A 23,678-nucleotide genomic window follows, 5' to 3' on the forward strand; every position below is an offset into this window, starting at 1 on the left:
TAAGACTCTATTACATACACATACATAACATTCTTTGACATAAGTAGAAACATAAAGGAGTGATTATATAGACAAGGCCGTCTCTTCGATACTTAAATTGAAACGTGAAAGAATGGTGCCTTATTCAATGTCTCATTTCGCAGAAAAGGTTGCAGTTATTCATCATGATGAATATTTAATGTTTAATGTCTCATTTGTTTGAATAATTATAATTAACACTACCAATGTCATTTCCATCATTTTAGAGGTATTGTTAGGTTTTTAACTTCAACTTCCTGACATTAATAAAATATTTAGCTCGTGTCCTACCTATTTTCGTCTTAATCGAGTTTCTAGCTAGTGTTTGAATGATGTGTTTTACAGTTTGGTATCCATAACATCCTGTTCAAAAGCCAGTTCACTACTAAACTCAGTATCCAGAACATCCTGTTCGAAAGCCAGTTCACTACTAAACTCAGTATCCATAACACTCTGTTCGAAAGCCACTTCACGACTAAACTCAGTATCCATAACATCCTGTTCGAAAGCCACTTCACAACTAAACTCAGCGGTCGTTCCGTGGATCTCTTTCTTTCTTTTAGAAAGCTCTGTGTTTACAGCTGCTTGCACATGTCTTCCTCTACAACATAAAGCCAGTGCTCGTCGAAACTCAGCAATTCTTAATGCGTAAAAAATTGGATTGACAAAAGAGTTCAAGTAGTTGAAAAGGTTTACCGCATGATAAAATCGTTTTGGTACATGGAAAAACCATATATACATGAGTAAGTTTAACAAAACTAGCGGCAGCCAAGCGAGTAAAGTAAGGCCAGATACAATTAACAAAGTCTTTGTTAAGCGCTTGTTTTGTAAGTCTCGGCTTTCTTGATGTGAAGCGGCGACTCTTCCAGTTTGAAACTTTTGCCAAATACCAATGTTACAGCCACATGTGATTAAAATTAGAAACAAAGTGTACGGCCCCCAAATTAACATAGTGTACTTGTAAGAAATTAAAAGGTTCGAACCGGTCCAGATTGCAGAAATAAGGAGAGCTAGTGCCCACACTGAAAATATAGCAATGTGGTATGCTTGTGTCGATAATGTTCGATGCTTAAACGGCCAACGTATAGCGTAAAATCTTTCACACGTTATGAACACTGCAGAAATAAGAGAGGCCTGCGAGAAAGCTGTGTCAACGATCATGTAGGAAATTAAGATAGGCTTGTCGGTCCATAAGTTTCCAACGAACGTGGTCCATAGGTGGAAATCATACCCGACATCGTAAATGTATACTGGTAAACTCAAAGCTCCTAGAAACAGATTAGCAAACGCCATATTGACGACTAGAAACAAATATTTCTTGCGAATATTTTTGTTCTTCGTAAAAATAACTATGGTGAGTAAGTTTCCCACGACAACTAGAATAAATGTTAGCGTTAAAACACTGCACAATGCAATGCCTTCCCCCTGAGTGCGATCATATGCATCATTTGTATCGTTTCGTCGGCTGACACAAGCAGAAGACGACGAAGACGTTTTGTTCATTTTGAGATGATACTGAGATGAAGAAGCCTGGTTGCAACATATGTTGTGTTCCTCTGTACTGTTCACTGACCAATTACGAATGCAAGCACTCCACTGATTGTGACACCTTATTGATGTCATCTGTGATCTATTACTGAACAGACGCACGGCAACTTGGAATCTATTTGTTTTATATAATAAAGAATTTTAAAAAGTTTTAATGATGACGTCATCTATACGTCTGTCCTCCAACAGATTATAAGTGAGAACCAATCAGAATGCGTGCATAACTGAGCTTATTGTATAATCTTTTATAGTGCATTACCATCTATATATGCAACTCTTCATTTTTACAATTCTATTCTGCTGCGGTTATTTGAGTGTAGAGTACTCTTGAAAAGTGAAACAATACAGATTTATTATTTTTATTTCTATTTTATATATAATTCTGTTATCATATTTACCGTCGACTAATGAACCCACAACGACTGCAGAAACAAAGTCGGGGCGAGGGGGGAGGCAGTATTATGCGGAAAAATAATTTTATTTCAATAAAAAACAATCTGCAAAATATGAGCGCAGCTTCCAAATTTCAAAGAACGGACGACATCAATGCCAGAAATTTACAAAATATTTACATTTATAAAAGGTAAGTTTTAAGCAAAAAGTGGCAGATGTTTCTGTCAGCACGTCGAAATGATAAAACAGATAAAATCTATTGAAATGTGTAACCGTAATCATTGTTTGTATTTTGTTTGTCGGAATATATCTCCCAAGTGCCGAACAGCTAATAAATAAATATTAAATTCTTGAGTGTGAATGTCGAAGATATTAGTCTGGTTTTACTGCACTATTATCGCTTAAATGAACTATGCAAATCACGTCCATTTATTTTGGTAAAAGATCCAGTAAATATGTAATGTCATATTGCTCTTTTAATTAAGATGTTCGAAGTAAATTGGTTGGTAAAAGAAATAAGAAAATATGTATAACTTGTTTATATGCAATCATTGATTGATTGAGTGACAGTGTCCTTTTGGAGAGGATACGAGGTCACGCAGTGACGTGAGTTGTGCATTATATTCGATTACTGGTTGATGTTGAATTTGCATTAAGTATCCGAAAAGTCGAGAGCAATCAATTTACGTTGTCTAACTTCAAAGTTCAAGCTTTACAAACAGATCTGCTGCTATTCATTCGGAATCTTTAATCATTACAGTTAAAAATGAAAGAAACAACGGGAAACGAATAATGAAATGGAAAATTAATTACTTTCTGCAGTCCCCCCTCCCCCTATATAACTTTATAACTAATTGACCCCCCTACAGTGCCCGATACTTGAAAACCATGTGATCCCCCTCAAAATTCTCCACCCTCCATCATTGAAAAGACTGGTGTTCAGGGGTAAATGTGAAATATGAAAACAACATATTTACATACAAAGAGCAAACGTAGGAGTATTCAGAATATCTGTCAATATAAACCTTTAATAGTTTAGTTGTGAGGAATCTCCTCTATCTCAGGAGAACCAGCGAGCATCAGAAAGAATCAAAAGGTCATAAGGTCATAGAGCGCTGTGAAGCGGTTCCATTTCCTCCTATGCCTGTATCTCTGACCGGAAAGTCTGAACATTTTCCAACCTGCGTGCCTACTACTTAACTCATTTCGCTCTGAACAACAGCTGACGTTACGTTCGGAACGTCAGCTTTACAAATTCTCTATGGTGGCCAATTCACATGATCAACTCAGTTGCTAAAACCAAATTATCATATAATTCCTTCCCCCTCCCGGAACCATAGTTTCTTTAGAAACTGAAACCGACCCCTTTACCAAAAAACTCACCTATCGGTGAGAGTTTCTACGAAGTTAAGTTGGCCATTGGTTACCACCTTTATGACACAGAAGACCGACCTAAGTCGTCAAGCAGTCTCTCATTCTCAGCGATATCCGTTGCGTGGGTCAACAGATGTATTGATATATTCGTGCTATTTAGGGTAACGGGTAGAGAGTAGAAACTGTCTTCTTGTAATGCTATTTTTTTATTACTCATGTTCAAATAGTTTATCTAAGGATATAATTACTCTGGAACCTTCCGTGAATTCAAGCTTTTTCAGGCGACTATTGAAACTGTAAGTTGTCAAAAGTTTTATTCCGGTCTACTTTCCTAGCCTCCAGGGTATGTTTGAAAAGCTCGGAACATCTGTCCCTCCGTATTCGTTTAATTTATGAAAAGTTTCCTAAAACCCTCAAACACAAATACCTGTCAAAAATTTGGCATATGTAGAATATCATCTGACGGCAATAACTTTTTTTTTCACACACGTTCAAAAAATTGATGTCTTTTGTTTATACTTCATTCCTTGAAATGATGAGATTTACATTTCAATGTAAAGATAAGTAGGAATTATTTTATCCACTTTTTTATCCACATTTAACAACTGCATATGAATATCGAAGCGATAAAATGAATGATACATGCATCTTGATTGGTTCTTCGTTATAATGTATTGTCAGACTAGAGGGGGTATATATTAGTCATATATGACAATTATATTCCACGTTGCCGTGGATCTCTACAGTAATAAATTACAGAAGATGTCAAAATAAGGTAAGAACGTGATTAATGATACCCTCGGCTCTGCCTCGTGTGTCACTTTTTTGTTCTTACCACATGATCGTATAGTAATCGTATACTTATCTTATAGTTTATATTTTGAACTGTTTCTATCGTGATCGTACCCTATACCATAAGGTGTCTTTGTGCAGACACCTTTGGTACATCTGTTCGAACTCTTTATCTTTACAAAATCCTTTATCATGCAAATTAAATTGTTTTATAGTACTTTTCTGCCTTTTCTGTCTAGTATATTTAACGAGAAATAGAAAGTCCTCACTTAGTATTATGTGTAAATGAGCAAGCATTTCTCTGTGTGAGTCGGCAATCAATGGGAGAAACTGGCAAACTATTCTCTTGTTTACTACCATCGGGCAAAGAGCCAGCCTTCCCGTCAATTTTACTGAGGTGAATCAAAAGTGAAAAAGACAGAAAACAAACAACTATAAAACACGATCAAAAGTAAAACAGTAAAGCAGAGGGCTCCATGTCATAAGAGCTGACGAAGCTGTTACCTGAAAATGGAATAAATCTACAACCTAATATCATAATTACATTTTGCGCTTTTCTGTGATTCATTTATTTTTCTTCCTTTTTTGCTGTTTCTGAAGTTCTGGTTACTTTAGAAAATATACCTAACCGGTAATGACCCTGGAAGTTGTCAACTAAGGTGAAGTTCTTATCCTGTCATGTATTACCGACTTAAATGTAGACGAATAGAGCCTAATTATATGTCTCATTTATTTGAACAATTTTTACTTAACACTACCGTTGTCATTTCCATCATTTTAGAGGCATTATTAGGTTTTTAACTTCAAGTGCCTGACATTAAAATATTCAGCTTGTGTTCTACCTATTTCATTTTAATCGAGTTCCAGCTAGTGAATTATGTGTTTTACAGTTTGGTATCCAGAACATTCTGTTCGAAAGCCAGTTCATGACTAAATTCAGCGGTCGTTCTGTGCCTCTCTTTCCTTCTTTTAGAAAGCTTTGTGTTTACAGCTGCTTGCACATGTCTTCCTCTACAACATAAAGCCAGTGCTCGTCGAAACTCAGCAATTCTTAATGCGTAAAAAATTGGATTGACAAAAGAGTTCAAGTAGTTGAAAAGGTTTACCATATCATAAAATCGTCTTGGTACATGGAAAAACCATACATACATGAGTAAGTTTAACAAAACTAGCGGCAGCCAAGCGAGTAAAGTAAGGCCAGATACAATTAACAAAGTCTTTGTTAAGCGCTTGTTTTGTAAGTCTCGGCTTTCTTGATGTGAAGCGGCGACTCTTCCAGTTTGAAACTTTTTCCAAATACCAATGTTACAGCCACATGTGATTAAAATGAGAATCAAAGTGTATGGCCCCCCAAAAAACATAGTGTACTTGTAAGAAAACAACAGGTTTGAACCGGTCCAGATTGCAGAAATAAGGAGAGCTAGTGCCCACACTGAAAATATAGCAATGTGGTATGCTTGTGTCGATAATGTTCGATGCTTAAACGGCCAACGTATAGCGTAAAATCTTTCACACGTTATGAACACTGCAGAAATAAGAGAGGCCTGCGAGAAAGCTGTGTCAACGATCATGTAGGAAATTAAGATAGGCTTGTCGGTCCATAAGTTTCCAACGAACGTGGTCCATAGGTGGAACTCATACCCGACATCGTAAATGTATACTGGTAAACTCAAAGCTCCTAGGAACAGATCAGCAAACGCCATATTGACGACTAGAAACAAATATTTCTTGCGAATATTTTTGTTCTTCGCAAAAATAACTATGGTGAGTAAGTTTCCCACGACAACTAGAATAAATGTTAACGTTAAAGCGCTGCACAATGCAATGCCTTCCACCTGAGTGCCATCATATACATCATTTGTATCGTTTGGTCGGCTGACACCAGCAGAAGATGACGAGGACGTTTTGTTCATTTTGAGATGATACTGAGACAACGATGAAGAAGCCAGGGTACAACATATGTTTTGTGCCTCTTTACTGTTCACTGACCAATTACGAATGCAAGCACTCCACTGACTGTGACACCTTATTGATGACAGAGATCGCCCATTGAGTTGCGGAGGAGGAAGTCTTTTTCTCTTTGTAAATTTAATAAAAATGATGCATGTTTTAACATGCACCTGCAGCTGTCACTTAAAGTGTTTATTTTCCCTCAGTGCGGTGCTTGTATAAGTGTGCGCGTTCTGATTGGTGAGCCATTGTTACATAGATGAAGAGCTCTCACCGCCGTTTGTTTATCCCGCAAACAGGCCCTGTGTTTGGATTTCGCCTTACGGTACAGACAAGGGTGCCGCTTATGGGAAAAAGTTATTAAAAACCGTGCTGATCTCAGTTAGATGTCGAACTCGGTCTTTACCATTTAAACTTTTCAAATCTTTGTTGAAAAAAAAAAAAAACCTGGACTTCAATGAACAACGGTTTAATTTAGGAGAGAGTTTCTCCATTTCAGTTCTAATATTGGACTTTATCATTTAAAATTGGTTTTCATGACCTCGCGGGATAAAAAAAAATTGGCATTTTTAAAGCAGCCGAGGCAACCTTTCCATTACGTACTAACTACTACACATTTCCTTGTAAATTAGTTACAAGAATTTCCTGTTACACCAAGATAGCAACTTCTACCTGATAAGTTTGAACATTCTCATTACATTTCTGCTGGATAATGTGTGAATATTGTAGGGAGAAGTTACATGTTGAGCACTTCTGGGAGTTTAAGGGTTAAACTAAGCTTTTAAGTTTCCCGACCTCTTTAATTTGAACACTCTTTGACCACAACGACTGCAGAAACAAAGTCGGGGTGAGGGGGGAGGCAGTATTATGCGGAAAAAGAAATTGATTCCAATAAAAACATCGCTGCTCCACTGCTGGAACATCTATTAAACGGGATCCCCTGATCTGACAGAAATTAATTCATGAGGAGCCCATGACTCCTCCACATAGGATACATGGACATGCACCGCCTAAGGCAATGGGTTTTGAGCTCGGTGGAGGGGAATTTGAAAATAGGGTCAATTTTTGTTGAGTATGGGCCGCTGACCTACCAGAACCCCTACCGCATTATAGCGGAGCTCGCAGAGCGTAGCCTCATAATTATACAAAATAGTAGTAACCCACCAAGCCGAAAAAATTTGGATGTACGACCGTACGACCGTACAAGGTGCTACTTTTAACATGCGTGGTCAACTGATTCAAAGAGTCATTTTTGTTCAGTCCAGTGGTCAGTGCACTGGGCTCCGAGTCGGTTGGACCATTGTTCATTGAAGTGCAGGTTTTTTTGTTTTTTTTGTTGCAAAGATTTGAAAAGTTTACATGGTAAAGACCGAGTTCGACATCTAACTGAGATCAGCACGGTTTTTAATAACTTTTTTCCATAAGCGGCACCCTTGTCTGTACAATATATCAACTCTATTGAAAACGCAATCCAGTTTATAGTCAACTCCAGTAGTGAAAATAAATATACCCTATTCATCGATCGGAAAACGTATATGGATTTGATCATTCTGGTCGTAAATTGATGGTAGTCTGTAAGAGGATGACATTTCGGATGACATACTAAAGTCATTTTCGCTTCAACTCCGATGAAACCAAAGGGAAAGACAACAATATCAAATTTCGTCATTCGAGCTGAATTTTTGAGGTAAATTTACCAGTTTGTCTTTGGCTCTGACGCGTACTTATGCTAAGCGCGAACCAAGTTCAACTTTTAGAGACCAAGTTTTAAAACGAGTGTGGGTCTTGGTTTGAAATAGAGCCAGGTCCTAGGAGAGGAGGGGGGGGGGTACTTTGGTCAATTTTTACCGAGTATGTACCGCTGGCCTCTCAACCTATTCCGTGGCCAATTATAGACACCATTGCAATCACGTTTAGGCATATGTGATTTAACTGATCCCAACTTAGTCACTTTCTGGCATTGCATCTACTTTATAAAGCCTGTTAAGGAGATCATCCTATAACAAATTAATCTATTTGTTAAACTCAATGCAGATGTTGATTTTTCACCTACATTAAAAATATTTTGGTGCATTTGAAACTTTTACCTGCGGAACAATAATACAAATATTCTGGTGCATTTGGTTCTTACAATTTTCACATCCTTACTTAAAGCAATTTTTTCACTCTTAAAATCCCGAAAATGTGCGAACCCATTCTAGTAACTCTATTGATATAGTCAATCCAGTCGTGAAAAATACGATCTCATCCAGCGGCACATCCCCATTACCAAGAAGCACCCACCGAGTATTTTTTTTTTCAGCTTGTAGATCATGACGCACCGCACATCCAAAGTCCCTGCAGAGGCTAACTCATCCGACTTTGAGTTCAGCCGTGAAAAGAGACATCAAAATTTGGAAAATAACATTCTCCAAACAAATTCTGTAACCTCTCATTCAAAGTCTGTCCTTTGTCATAAAATCATGATTTCCGTTTGATTCAAGTGGTTATCAAAGTCATTTAACTTTAAATTGAACATGAAATTGTCAAAATTTGAGCAATATTAATCCTATTTATTTCCTCTTCAAGTGTGCACGACACAGACTCAAATATTTGCAAAATATGAGTGCAGCTTCCAAATTTCAAAGAACCACTTTAAAAACAGACGACATCAGTACCAGAAATTTACAAAATATTTACATTTATAAAAGGTAAGTTTAAAGGAAAAAGTTTACGGTAAAATAATGGCAGATGTTTCTGTCGGCATAATCCCTTTCCCGATCGTATTGTCTGTAATTAAAGTAATAAAGCAGATGAAATCTATTGCAATGGGTAACCGTAATCATTGTTTGTATTTTGTTTGTCGGAATATATCTCCCAAGTGCCGAACAGCTTATAAATAAATATTAAATTCTTGAGTGTGTGTCGAAGATATTAGTCTGGTTTTACTGCACTATTATCGCTTAAATGAACTATGCAAATCACGTCCATTTATTCTGGTAAAAGATCCAGTAAATATGTAATGTCATATTGCTCTTTTTAATTAAGATGTTCGAAGTAAATTGGTTGGTAAAAGAAATAAGAAAATATGTATAACTTGTTTATATGCAATCATTGATTGATTGAGTGACAGTGTCCTTTTGGAGAGGATATGAGGTCACGCAGTGACGTGAGTTGTACATTACATTCGATTACTGGTTGATGTTGAATTTGCATTAAGTATCCGAAAAGTCGAGAGCAATCAATTTACGTTGTCTAACTTCAAAGTTCAAGCTTTACAAACTGATCCGCTGCTATTCCTTCGGAATCTTTAATCATTACAGTTAAAAATGAAAGAAACAACGGGAAACGAATAATGAAATGGAAAATTAATTATTTTCTGTAGTCCCCCCTCCCCCCCCCCCCCACCGCACGATAAAACCATGTGATCCCCCTCCAAATTCTCCACCCTCCGTCATTGAAAAGACTGGTGTTCAGGAGTAAATGTGAAACATATTTACAAACAAAGAGCAAACGTAGGAGTATTCAGAATATCTGTCAATATAAACCTTTAATAGTTCAGTTGTGAGGAATGTCCTCTATCTCAGGAGAACCAGCGCGCATCAGAAAGAATCAAAAGATCATAAGGTCATAGAGCGCTGTGAAGCGGTTCCCTTTCTGTCGTCAAGCAGTCCCTCATTCTCAGCGATATCCGTTGCGTGAGTCAACAGATATAGGCGCAAAAAAAAAAGAAAAGAAACACTTGATACTGCGTAAATTCTGGGAAGAAAATCAATGCTCTACAATAGAATTTTAACCGCATTTTTGCCAAAAAAATCTCAATGGCATTGCATTGAAGTGTTGTGGCACCGTATTAAGCGGTCAGCCTGTATCTAACGGTCGGTTTTCAAAGTCTCGAAAATTTGTTCCCCTTTACTACTGTAATTTCTCAACTCTATTAAGCGGTCACCTCTATTAAGCGGTAGTGCTAACCCTTCACTGAGTCCTAGCGGTTTGTTTGTATTATTTCCACCTGTATTGAACGGTCACTCAGAGCTAAACCACTTAAATTAAACTAAGAATTCTCGCAGTTCCGGCAAAACTTACCTCATGTTTTTCTCCCGAAATCAATGTTGGTAATATTTCTGTAAAAATATTCTCTTGGTTGTCGCTTAGAATATAAAATGACGTTTTTTATCGTTTGTTACAACATCTCTATTCTGTGGAACCTGTATTTAGGCGGTCAATCCGCCATTCCCCGTTAAATACAGGTTTGACTGTATTACCAACTGCGTTTCTTGACGGTCTCTAATCAATCTCTAACTTGCTGACAATTTCATCCTTCAGAATGCTATTGATATATTCGTTCTATTTACGGTAACTGGTAGAGAGTACATACTGTCTTCCTGTAATGCTTTTTTTTTAATGACACATGTTCAAATAGTTTATCTAAGGATATATTTCCTCTGGAACCTTCCGTAAATTCAAGCTTTTTCAAGCAACCATTGAAAGTGTAAGTTTTCAAAAGAATTATTTCGGTCTACTTTCCTAGCCTCCAGGTCGTGTTTGAAAAGCTTGGAACATCTGTCCCCCCATATTCGTTTAATTAATTAAAAAGTTTCCAAACAACCTCAAACATAAATACCTGCCAAAATTTAGCATATATCGAATATCATCTGACGGTAATTGCCATTTTTTTTCACACACGTTCAAAAAATTCATTTCTTCTGTTTATACTCGACATCTCTCGATTCTAGGTCAACTTCCCTTCCCGGTTAGGAGATTTCATCACTATGAAAATTTGCTGTTTCGGAAGTTCTGGTTTCTTTCGAAAATATACCTAACCGGTAATGACTCTGGAAGTTGTTAACTGAGACACAGTCTCGTCTTGTCTCGTTAATTTAAACAATTTTTACTTAACACTACCGTTGTATTGAACGATCACTCAGAGCGAAACCACTTAAATTAAACTAAGAATTCTCGCAGTTCCAGCAAAACTTACCTCATGTTTTTCTCCCGAAATCAATGTTGGTAATATTTCTGTAAAAATATTCTCTTGGTTGTCGCTTAGAATATAAAATGACATAGGAGATTTCATCACTGTAAAAATTTGCTGTTTCTGAAGTTCTGGTTACTTTAGAAAATGTACCTAACCGGTAATGACTCTGGAAGTTGTCAACTGAGACACAGTCTCGTCTTGTCTTGTTAATTTAAATAATTTTTACCTAACACTACCGTTGTCATTTCCATCATTTTAGAGGCATTACTAGGTTTTTAACTTCAACCTCCTGACATTAAAATATTCAGCTCGTGTTCTACTTATTTCATTTTAATCGAGTTTCTAGCCAGTGAATTATGTGTTTTACAGTTTGGTATCCATAACATTCTGTTCAAAAGCCACTTTATGACTAATCTCAATATCCATAACATCTTGTTCAAAAGCCAGTTCACGACTAAACTCAGTCGTTCCGTGCCTCTCTTTCCTTCTTTTAGAAAGCTTTGTGTTTACAGCTGCTTGCACATGTCTTCCTCTACAACATAAAGACAGTGCTCGTCGAAACTCAGCAATTCTTAATGCGTAAAAAATTGGATTGACAAAAGAGTTCAAGTAGTTGAAAAGGTTTACCATATCATAAAATCGTTTTGGTACATGGAAAAACCAAACATGCATTAGAAAGTTTGACAAAACTAGCGGCAGCCAAGCGAGTAAAGTAAGGCCAGATACAATTAACAAAGTCTTTGTTAAGCGCTTGTTTTGAAATTCTCGGCTTTCTTGATGTGAAGTGGCGACTCTTCCAGTTTGAAACTTTTTCCAAATACCAATGTTACAGCCACATGTGATTAAAATGAGAATCATGTTTTCTTCCTTTTGTCTTTAAAATTTTTACACCCCTTGTCATACAAGACTTGATATTTGCAAACAACCTTGCAAAACCTTTCATCAAAGTCTACAGTGACATGGTGTACCAAGTGTATGGTGCCCAAAAAAACATAGTGTACTTGTAAGAAAATAATAGGCCTGAACCGGTCAAGGTTGCGGAAATAAGGAAAGCTAGTACCCACACTAGGAAAATAGCTATGCGGTATGCTTGTATCGATAATGTTCGATGCTTAAACGGCCAACGTATGGCGTAAAATCTTTCACACGTTATGAACACTGCAGAAATAAGAGAGGCCTGGGAGAAAGCTGTGTCAACGATGAAGTAGTAAATTAAGATAGGCTTGTTGGTCCATAAGTTTCCAACGAACGTGGTCCATAGGCGGGATCCATAACCGACATCATAAGTGTATACTGGTAAACTCAAAGCTCCTAGGAACAGATCAGTAAACGCCATATTGACAACTAGTAACAAATATTTCTTGCGAACATTTTTGTTCTTCGCAAAAATAACTATGGTGAGTAAGTTTCCCACGACAACTAGAATAAATGTTAGCGTTAAAGCGCTGCACAATGCAATGCCTTCCCCCTGAGTGCGATCGTATGCATCATTTGTGTCGTTTCTTCGGCTGATACTAGCAGAAGATGACGAAGACGTATTGGTCATTTTGAGATGATACTGAGACAAAGATGAAGAAGCCTGGTTGCAACATATGTTGTGTTCCTCTGTACTGTTCACTGACCAATTACGAATTATGACCGTTATTACTTAAAAGTAATATGTGACAGCAGTAGGTGCATGTTTCGACAGGCACCTGCAGTTGTCACTTAAAAGTGTTCATTTTCCCTCAGCGGTGCTTGTATAAATGCACGCGTTCTGATAGGTGAGCCATTGTTAAAGAGATGTAGAGCTCTCACCGTCGTTGGTTTATCCCGCAAGCAGGCCTTTGTGTTTGGATTTCGCCTCAAGGCACAGACAAGGGTGCCGCTTATGGAAAAAAGTTATTAAAAACCGTGCTGATCTCAGTTAGATATAGAACTCGGTCTTTGCCATTTAAACTTTTCAAATCTTTGTAAAAAAAAAAACAAAAAACAAAACCTGCACTTGACTGAGCAACGGTTCAATTTGTATAGGTAATCTCACGATTTCGAGTTCAATTTTGAATAAATAAGCAGGAGTAATTTTTTTTAAAGACTCACAAAATTGTGGATTTATGACCGTGCGACCGTACGACCCACCGTACAAGGTGCTACTTTTAACATGCGTGGTCAACTGTAACGCGGGCACGCCAACGCCTCAGCTTTGTCCAGTAGTCCAGTGGTCAGTGCACTGGGCTCCGAGTCCGACGACCCGGGCTCTAGTCCTGGCCGGGGCAAGGCGTTGTGCCCTTGGGACGTGCGGGAAAAAAATGCGAGCTGCGCTTTTAGGCTTGGCTAAATTTATATATTAATTAAGCATAAGCAAAGCGCGCGCATTAAGTGCAGAAATAATTTATTCAAACCGTGCGTTCGGTCAAAACAATCGCGTACAATCAAAACAATAATATGCCATGATATCTTCACATCTTTAAGGCCGAGGTTTAACCATGCTTGTTTTTAATTTCGGCGTTGGATCGCTCGAGCAAAGTGTTAAGCTGGGTCAGCTTGTAATTTTCGATTTTTTCGACTTTTTCCAAACCGACAACCAAAAAGTAGTGCTTTTTACAGTATTTTCGTTGTTTGAGCGGTTTTTCAGCTGCGGCGGCGAAAGAAACCCTAGTTTAAACGCCGGCTATTGTTTCACTCGCAAATTTTCAAATTTTGTTGCGACATCCAAAGCTTGCATTTGATTGGCTACCTGTGAGTTTCTTTGATGATTGACCGATCAGAATGTCTGATTTGTTACTTTCTTTGCACTGAATTCACCCTCTTCTACACTAAATTAACTCTCTTCTGCACTGAGTTACCTGAAAACTGCATTTATCTTAACCAATCAGAACTGAGTAATTTTTTCATGTATATTATTAATCATAAAAATTGAAGAAACTCTCCATTTCAGTTCCAATATTGGACTTTCTCATTAAAAAAAAGGTTTCATGACGTCGCTGGGATTAAAAAAAAAACTTGACATTTTTATAGCAGCCAAGGCAACCTTTCCATTATATGCTAAACTGTATAACCCGCGTTCTGAACGAGTGGGTATTCATTTAACCCTTTAATTCCTAACTCCTAAGATCTGATTGCTAATTCTTCCTTCTAACTACTATACATTTCCTTGTAAATTAGTTACAAGAATTTGCTATTAGATCAAGATAGCAACCTCTGCCTGATAAGTTTCAATGTTCTCACTACATTTCTGCTGGATAATGTCTGAATATTGGGTTAAGCTAAGTTTCCCGATCTCTTTAATTTAAACATTCTTCGATTATGCAAAGTGAAGCATGGTGAGCCCGAAAAGGTCGGTTTATGATGGTCAATGCCCTTCTTGTGTCTAAAATCTTTGTAACATATATCCATGCACAAGAGAATATAAAGTCTTCTATATCCTCTTGTTGTGCATTACCATCTTTATATGTAACTCTCCATTTTTACAATTCTATTCTGCTCCGGTTATTTGAGTATAGACTACTCTTAATAAGTGAAACAATACAGATTTATTATTTTTATTTCTATTTTAATATATAATTCTGTTGTTATATTTACCGTCGACTAAAGGACCCACAACGACTGCAGAAACAAAGTCGGGGCGCGGTGGGAGGCAGTATTATGCAGAAAAAGGAATTTATTACAATAAGAACATCGCTGCTCCACTGCTGGAACATCTGTTAAATGGAATCCCCTAGTCTGACAGAAATTAATTCATGAGGGGCCCATGACTCCTCCACATAGGATACATAGATATGCACCGCCTAAGATAATGAGTTCTAGGGTCGGGGGGATAGGAACCTGAAAATAGGCTCAATATTTGTTGCGTATGGGCCGCTGACCTATCAGAACCTCTACCGCATTAAAGTCTATTCTGTAGCCAATTATAGACCCCATCTTAGTCACTTTTGGTGATACGGTAACAAAATTTAACCGCGATTCTTCTTATTATTTTTGAATCCTTACTTACCAGAAATTTTCTTCACCCCAAAGTCCCGAAAATATGTATATCCAATATATGAACTCTATTGAAAACGCAATCCAGTTTCTAGTCAACTCAAGGCGTGAAAAATAGGTATACTCTGTCCATAGATCGGAAAACGTGTATGGATTTGATCATTCTGGTCGGTCGTCGTTGTTTGTCGGAATATATCTCCTAAGTGCCGAACAGCTAATAAATTAATATTAAATTCTTGAGTGTGAGTGTCGAAGATATTAGTCTGGTTTTACTGCACTATTATCGCTTAAATGAACTATGCAAATCACGTCCATTTATTCTGGTAAAAGATCCAGTAAATATGTAATGTCATATTGCTCTTTTTAATTAAGATGTTCGAAGTAAATTGGTTGGTAAAAGAAATAAGAAAATATGTATAACTTGTTTATATGCAATCATTGATTGATTGAGTGACAGTGTCCTTTTGGAGAGGATATGAGGTCACGCAGTGACGTGAGTTGTGCATTATATTCGATTACTGGTTGATGTTGAATTTGCATTAAGTATCCGAAAAGTCGAGAGCAATCAATTTACGTTGTCTAACTTCAGCGTTCAAGCTTTACAAACAGATCCGCTGCTATTCATTCGGAACCTTTAATCATTACAGTTAAAAATGAAAGAAACAACGGGAAACGAATAATGAAATGGAAAATTAATTATTTTCTGTAGTCCCCCCTCCCCCCTTATAACTTTGTTGTTGACGACTGACCCCACCCCCCCCTCCACCGCATGATAAAACCATGTGATCCTCCTCAAAATTCTCCACCCTCCGTCATTGAAAAGACTGGTGTTCAGGGGCAAATGTAAAACATATTTACGTACAAAGAGCAAATGTAGGAGTATTCAGAATATCTGTCAATATAAACCATTAATAGTTCAGTTGTGAGGAATGTCCTCTATCACAGGAGAACCAGCGAGCATCAGAAAGAATCAAAAGGTCATAAGGTCATAGAGCGCTGTGAAGCGGTTCCATTTCCTCCTATGCTTGTATCTCTGACCGGAAAGTCTGAAAATTTCCCCACTTGCGTGCCTACTACTAAACTCATTTCGCTCTGAACAACAGCTGACGTTACGTTCGGAACGTCAGCTTTACAAATTCTCTATGGTGGCCAATTCACATGATCAACTCAGTTGCTAAAACCAAATTATCATATAATTCCTTCCCCCTCCCGGAACCATAGTTTCTTTAGAAACTGAAACCGACCCCTTTACCAAAAAACACACCTATCGGTGAGAGTTTCTACGAAGTTAAGTTGGCCATTGGTTACCACCTTTATGACACAGAAGACCGACCTAAGTCGTCAAGAAGTCTCTCATTCTCAGCGATATCCGTTGCGTGAGTCAACAGATGTAGTCGCAATATAAAAATACTCGATGCTGCGGAAATTCTGGGAAGAAAATCAACGCTCTACGATCAAATTTTAAGCGCATCTTTGCCAAAAAATCTCAATTGCACTGCACTGAAGTGCTGTGTTATTTTTCCCTTTTTTAGCGTCTTCAGGTCGTTAAAATCCTCCCTCGGTTGATGATTCTTCACCCGTATCTAACGGTCGGTTTTCAAAGTCCCGAAATTTGTTGCCCTTTACTACTGTAATTTCTCAACTTTATTAAGCGTCACCTCTATTAAGCGGTCGTGCTCACCCTTCACTGAGTCCTTGCGGCTTGTTTGTATTATTTTTCACTTGTATTGAACGGTCACTGAGAGCGGAACCGTACAGCTCAAACTAAGCGAAGATTTCTCTTTCAAGCAAAATTTAATCCATTTATTTCCCCCGAAATCAATGTTGTTAAAATTTTTACATGAAGTGGTCAGCAAAAGAATGTAAAAATATTCTCTTGGTTGTCACTTATGACATAAAATGGCGTTTTTTTTATTTTTATAACATCTCTATTCTGTGGAGCCTGTATTTAAGCGGTCAACCTGATTTAAGTGGTCAATCCGCCATTCCCCGTTAAATACAGGTTTGACTGTATTACCAACTGCGTTTCTTGACGGTCTCCAATTAATCTCTAACTTGCTGACAGTTTCATCCGTCAGAAAGCTATTGATATATTCGTGCTATTTAGGGTAATGGGTGGAGAGTAGAAACTGTCTTCCTGTAATGCTATTTTTTATTGACTCATGTTCAAATAGTTTATCTAAGGATATATTTCCTCTGGAACCTTCCGTGAACTCAAGCCTTTCAAAGTTCAGGTGACTATTAAAACTGTAAGTTGTCAAAAGTTTTATTTCGGTCTACTTTCCTAGCCTCCAGGATATGTTTGAAAAGCTTGGAACATCTGTCCCTCCATATTCATTTAATTTATGAAAAGTTTCCTAAAAACCTCAAACATAAATACCTGACCGTAATAACTTTTTTTTCTCACACACGTTCAAAAAATTGATGTCTTCTGTTTATAACCAACATCTCTCTATTCTAGCTAGGTCAATTCCCCATCCTGCTTAGGAGATTTTATCGCTTCACTTCCCATACTTAATGCAAATATGTCAGCGTGGGTCCTTGAAATGGTGAGATTTACATTTCAATGTAACGATAAGTATGAATTACTTTTTCCACTCCAAATTTTGACGACTGCATATGAATATCGAAGCGATAAAATGAATGATACATGCATCTTGATTGGTTCTTCGTTATAATGTATTGTCAGACTAGAGGAAGTATATATTAGTCATATATGACAAATATATTCCACGTTGCCGTGGATCTCTACAGTAATAGATTACAGAAGATGTCAAAATGTGATAAGAACGTGATTTATGACACCCTCGGCTCTGCCTCGCGTGTCACTTTTTTGTTTTTACCACATGATCGTATACTAATGTTATGGTAATCGTATACTTATCTTATAGTTTATATTTTGAACTGTTTCTTTTGTGATCGTACTCTATACCATAAGGTGTCTTTGTGCAGACACCTTTGGTACATCTGTTCGAACTCTTTATCTTTACAAAATTCTTTATCATGCAAATTAAAATCTTTTATATTACTTTTCGTCCTTGTCTAGTATATTTAACGAGAAATAGAAAGTCCTCACTTAGTATTATGCGTAAATGAGCAAGCATTTCTCCATGTGAATCAGCGATCAATGGGAGAAACTGGCAAACTATTCTCTTGTTTACAACCATCGGGCAAAGAGCCAGCCCTCCCGTCAATTTTACTGAGGTGAATCAACAATGAAAAAGACAGAAAACAAACAACTATAAAACGCAATGAAAAATAAAACAGTAAAGCAGAGGGCTCCATGTCATGAGATCTGACGAAGCTGTTTCCCTAAAATGGAATAAATCTACAACCTAATATCATAATTATATTTTGCGCTTTTCTGCGATTCAAAATGTTATTTTTCTTCTTTTTTTGGTGTTTCTGAAGTTCTGGTTACTTTAGAAAATACACCTGACCGGTAATGACTCTGGAAGTTGTCAACTAAGACACAGTTCTTATCCTGTCATGTATTGCCGACTTAAATGTAGACAAATAGTGCCTAATTATATGTCTCATTTATTTGAACAATTTTTACTTAACACTACTGCTGCCATTTCCATCATTTGAGAGGCATTACTAGGTTTTTAACTTCGACTTCCTGACATTAAAATATTCAGTTCGTGTTCTACCTATTTCATTTTAATCGAGTTCCAGCTAGTGTTTGAATTATGTATTTACAGTTTAGTATCCAGAACATTCTGTTCGAAAGCCAGTTCACGACTAAACTCAATATCTATAACATCCTGTTCGAAAGCCAGTTCACGACTAAACTCAGCGGTCCTTCTGTGCCTCTCTTTCCTTGTTTTAGAAAACTTTGTGTTTACAGCTGCTTGCACATGTCTTCCTGTACAACATAAAGCCAGTGCCCGTCGAAACTCAGCAATTCTTAATGCGTAAAAAATTGGATTGACAAAAGAGTTCAAATAGTTGAAAAGGTTTACTGCATGATAAAATCGTCTTGGTACATGGAAAAACCAAACATACATTAGTAAGTTTAACAAAACTAGCGGCAGCCAAGCGAGTAAAGTAAGGCCAGATACAACTAACAAAGTCTTAGTTAAGCGCTTGTTTTGTAAGTCTCGGCTTTCTTGATGTGAAGCGGCGACTGTTCCAGTTTGAAACTTTTGCCAAATACCAATATTACAGCCACATGTGATTAAAATTAGAATCAAAGTGTACGGCCCCCAAAAAAACATAGTGTACTTGTAAGAAAATAGTAGGTTTGAACCGGTCCACATTGCAGAAATAAGGAGAGCTAGTGCCCACACTGAAAATATAGCAATGCGGTATGCTTGTATCGATAATGTACGATGCTTAAACGGCCAACGTATGGCGTAAAATCTTTCACACGCTATGAACACTGCAGAAATAAGAGAAGCCTGCGAGAAAGCTGTGTCAACGATCATGTAGGAAATTAAGATAGGCTTGTTGATCCATAAGTTTCCAACGAACGTGGTCCATAGGCGGAATCCATACCCGACATCGTAAATGTATACTGGTAAACTCAGAGCTCCTAGGAACAGATCAGCAAACGCCATGTTAACAACTAGAAACCAATATTTCTTGCGAATATTTTTGTTCCTCGCAAAAATAGTTATGGTGAGTAAGTTTCCCACGACAACTAAAATAAATGTTAGCGTTAAAGCGCTGCACAATGCAATGCTTTCGCCCTGTGTGCGATCATCATGATATACATCATTTGTACCGTTTCGTCGGCTGACACTAGAAGAAGATGACGAAGACTTTTTGTTCATTTTGAGATGATACTAAGATAACGATGAAGAAGCCAGGGTACAACATATGTTTTGTGCCTCTTTACTGTTCACTGACTAATTATGAATGCAAGCACTCCACTGACTGTGACATCTTATCGATGACAGAGATCGCCCATTAAATTGCGGAGGACGAAGTTTTTTTCTCTTTGTACATTTCTCTTATTAAAAATGATGATCTTTATGATGTTATCACTGAAAAGTAATAGGTGACAGCTGTAGGTGCATGTTTTAACATGCTCCTGCAACTATCACTTAAAAGTGTTTATTTACCCTCAGTGCGGTGCTTGTATAAATGCACGCGTTCTGATGGGTGACCCATTGTGAAATAGATGTAGAGCTCTCACTGCCGTTTGTTTATCCCGCAAACAGGCCCTGCGTTTGGATTTCGCCTTACGGCACAGACAAGGGTGCCGCTTATGGGAAAAAGTTATTAAAAATCGTGCTGATCTTAGTAAGATGTCGAACTTGGTCTTTACCACTTAAACTTTTCAAATCTTTGCTATAAAAAAAAAACCTGCACTTCAATGAACAACGGTTCAATTTATCATAAAAATTGAAGAAACTCTCCATTTCAGTTCCAATATTGGACTTTCTCATTAAAAATTAGTTTCATGACCTCGCCGGGATAAAAAAAAACTTGACATTTTTATAGCAGCCGAGGCAACCTTTCCATTACATACTAACTACTACACATTTCCTTGTAAATTAGTGACAAGAATTTCCTGTTAAATCGAGATAGCAACTTCTACTTTATTACTTTGAATATTCTTATTACATTTCTGCTGGATAATGTGTCAATATTGTAGAGAGAAGTTACATGTTGAGCACTTCCGGGAGTTTAAGGGTTAAACTAAGCTTCCCGACCTCTTTGATGTAAACACTCTTTGATCACAACGACTGCAGAAACAAAGTCGGGTTGAGGGGGTGGCAGTATTATGCGGAAAAAAAATTGATTACAATAAAAAAACATCGCTGCTCCACTGCTGGAACATCTATTAAATGGGATCCCCTAATCTGACAGAAATTAATTCATGAGGAGCCCATGACTCCTCCACATTGGATACATAGACATGCACCGCCTAAGGGAATGGGTTTTGAGCTCGGGGGAGGGGAATTTGAAAATAGAGTCAATTTTTGTTGAGTATGGGCCGCTGACCTATCAGAACCCTATCGCATTATAGTCTGTTCTGTGGCCAATTATAGACCCCATCTTAGTCACTTTTGATGATACGGTAACAAGAATTTAACCGCGATTCTTCTTCTTATTTTTAAATCCCTACTTACCAGAAATTTTCTTCACCTCAAAGTCTCGAAAATATGTGACCCCAATATATGAACTCTATTGAAAATGCAATCCAGTTTCTAGTCAACTCCAGGTGTGAAATATAGGTATACCCTATCCATCGATCGGAAAACGTGTATGGATTCGATCATTCCAGTCGTAAATGATAGTAGTCTGCAAAAAGATGACATTTCGGATGACATACTAAAGTCATTTTCGTTTGAACTCCGATGGAACCAAAGGGAAAGACAATAATATCAAATCGTGTCACTCGAGCTGAATTTTTTAGCTCGATTTACCAGTTTGTCTTTGGCTCTGACGCGTACTTATGCTTAGCGCGAACCAAGTTCAACTTTTAGAGGCCAAGGTTTGAAAACGAGTGTGGGTCTTGGTTTGAAATAAAGCCAGAACCTGGGAGGGGGTGGGGGTACTTTGGTCACTATTTACCGAGTATATATCGCTGGCCTCTCAACCTCTCCCGTGGCCAATTATAAACACCATCGCAGTCACTTTTGAGCATATGTGATTTTTCTGCTCCCAACTTAGTCACTTTCTGGTTATGAGTCTACTTTATAAAGCCTTTTAAGTGGATCATCCTAAAACGAATTAAACTATTTGTTAAACAGGACGCAGATCACTTGATTTTTCACCTACATTAAAAACAATTTGGTACATTTGAAACTTTTACCTGCGGAACAACAATACAAATATTCTGGTGCATTTAGTTCTTACCATTTTCACATCCCTACTTGAAGCAATTTTCTTACTTTTAAAATCCCGAAAATGTGTGACTCCATTCTAGTAACTCTATTGATATAGTCAATTCAGTCGTGAAAAATGCGACCTCATCCAGCGGCACATCCCCATTACCAGGAGGTACCCGCCGAGTATTTTTTCCAGCTTGTAGTTCATGACACATCACGCTTCCAAAGTCCCTGCAGAGGCTAACTCATCCAACTTTTGAGTTCAGTCGTAAAAAGAGACATTAAAATTTGAAAAATAACATCCTCCAAACAAATTCCGTAACCTCCCATTTAAAGTCGGTCCTGTGTCATAAAATCATGATTTCCGTTTGATTAAAGTGGTTATCAAAGTCATTTAAGTTTAAATTGAACATGAAATTGTCAAAATTTGAGCAATATTAATCCTATTTATTTCCTCTTCAAGTGTGCAGGACACATACTCAAATATCTGCAAAATATGAGAGCAGCTTCCAAATTTCAAAGAACGGACGACATCAATGCCAGAAATTTACAAAATATTTACATTTATAAAAGGTAAGTTTTAAGCAAAAAGTGGCAGATGTTTCTGTCGGCATGTCGAAATGATAAAACAGATAAAATCTAATGAAAAAAGGTTACCGTAATCATTGTTTGTATTTTGTTTGTCGGAATATATCTCCCAAGTGCCGAACAGCTAATAAATAAATATTAAATTCTTGAATGTGTGTGTCGAAGATATTAGTCTGGTTTTACTGCACTATTATCGCTTAAATGAACTATGAAAATCATGTCCATTTATTTTGGTAAAAGATCCAGTAAATATGTAATGTCATATTGCTCTTTTTAATTAAGATGTTCGAAGGAAATTGTTTAGTAAAAGAAATAAGAAAATATGTATACCTTGTTTTTATGCAATCATTGATTGATTGAGTGACAGTGTCCTTTTGGAGAGGATATGAGGTCACGCAGTGACGTGAGTTGTGCATTATATTCGATTACTGGTCGATGTTGAATTTGCATTGACCATCCGAAAAGTCGAGAGCAATCAATTTACGTTGTCTAACTTCAAAGTTCAAGCTTTACAAACAGATCTGCTGCTATTCATTCGGAACCTTTAATCATTACAGTTAAAAATGAAAGAAACAACGGAAAACGAATAATGAAATGAAAAATTATTTACTTTCTGTAGTCCACCCTCCCCCTTTATAACTTTGTTGCTGACGACTGACCCCCCTCCACCGCATGATAAAACCATGTGATCCCCCCCCCCTCCAAATTCTCCACCCTCCATCATTGAAAAGACTGGTGTTCAGGGGTAAATGTGAAATATGAAAACAACATATTTACGTACAAAGAGCAAACGTAGGAGTATTCAGAATATCTGTCAATATAAACCTTTAATAGTTCAGTTGTGAGGAATTTCCTCTATCTCAGGAGAACCAGCGAGCATCAGAAACAATCAAGAGGTAATAAGGTCCTACAGCGCTGTAAAGTGGTTCCATTTCCTCCTATGCTTGTATCTCTGACCGGAAAGTCTGAAAATTTCCCCACTTGCGTGCCCACTACTAAACTCATTTCGCTCTGAACAACAGCTAACGTTACGTTCGGAACGTCAGCTTTACAAATATTCTATGGTGGCCAATTCACATGATCAACTCAGTTGCTAAAACCAAATTATCATATAATTCCTTTCCCCCCCCTCCCTCAGAACCATAGTTTCTTAGTTGTAGTAGTTGAAACTGACCCCCTTTACCAAAAGACTCACCTATCAATGAGAGTTTCTACGAAATTAAGCGCAAAAGAAACTGATGGAAGTATATAGCCTCAGGTTACCACCTTTATAACATAGAAGACCAATCTAAATCGTCGAGCAGTCCTTCATT

General features: G+C 37.5%; 3 protein-coding genes and 1 pseudogene across 3 annotated transcripts; all 4 read right to left on the bottom strand.

Annotated features, from left to right (window-relative positions):
• Positions 1 to 357: 357 nt before the first annotated feature.
• On the bottom strand, positions 358 to 1,521 carry LOC149046901 (adenosine receptor A3-like). The gene has a single exon (XM_089204184.1). It carries the CDS (start codon positions 1,519 to 1,521, stop codon positions 358 to 360), a length of 1,164 nt encoding a protein of 387 aa, XP_089060310.1.
• Positions 1,522 to 4,836: 3,315 nt separating this feature from the next.
• Positions 4,837 to 6,158, bottom strand: LOC149046902 (trace amine-associated receptor 13c-like). Its single transcript, XM_089202587.1, has one exon. It carries the CDS (start codon positions 6,036 to 6,038, stop codon positions 5,010 to 5,012), a length of 1,029 nt encoding a protein of 342 aa, XP_089058713.1. The 5' UTR covers positions 6,039 to 6,158; the 3' UTR covers positions 4,837 to 5,009.
• A 5,237-nt stretch (positions 6,159 to 11,395) lies between these two features.
• Positions 11,396 to 12,578, bottom strand: LOC149046903 (trace amine-associated receptor 13c-like; annotated as a pseudogene).
• A 6,112-nt stretch (positions 12,579 to 18,690) lies between these two features.
• Positions 18,691 to 19,770, bottom strand: LOC149046904 (trace amine-associated receptor 13c-like). Its single transcript, XM_089204185.1, has one exon. It carries the CDS (start codon positions 19,768 to 19,770, stop codon positions 18,691 to 18,693), a length of 1,080 nt encoding a protein of 359 aa, XP_089060311.1.
• Positions 19,771 to 23,678: the final 3,908 nt, after the last annotated feature.

Source organism: Pocillopora damicornis, chromosome 4 (genome assembly GCF_964200805.1).
Source record: "Pocillopora damicornis chromosome 4, jaPocDami1.2, whole genome shotgun sequence".
NCBI lineage: Eukaryota > Metazoa > Cnidaria > Anthozoa > Scleractinia > Pocilloporidae > Pocillopora > Pocillopora damicornis.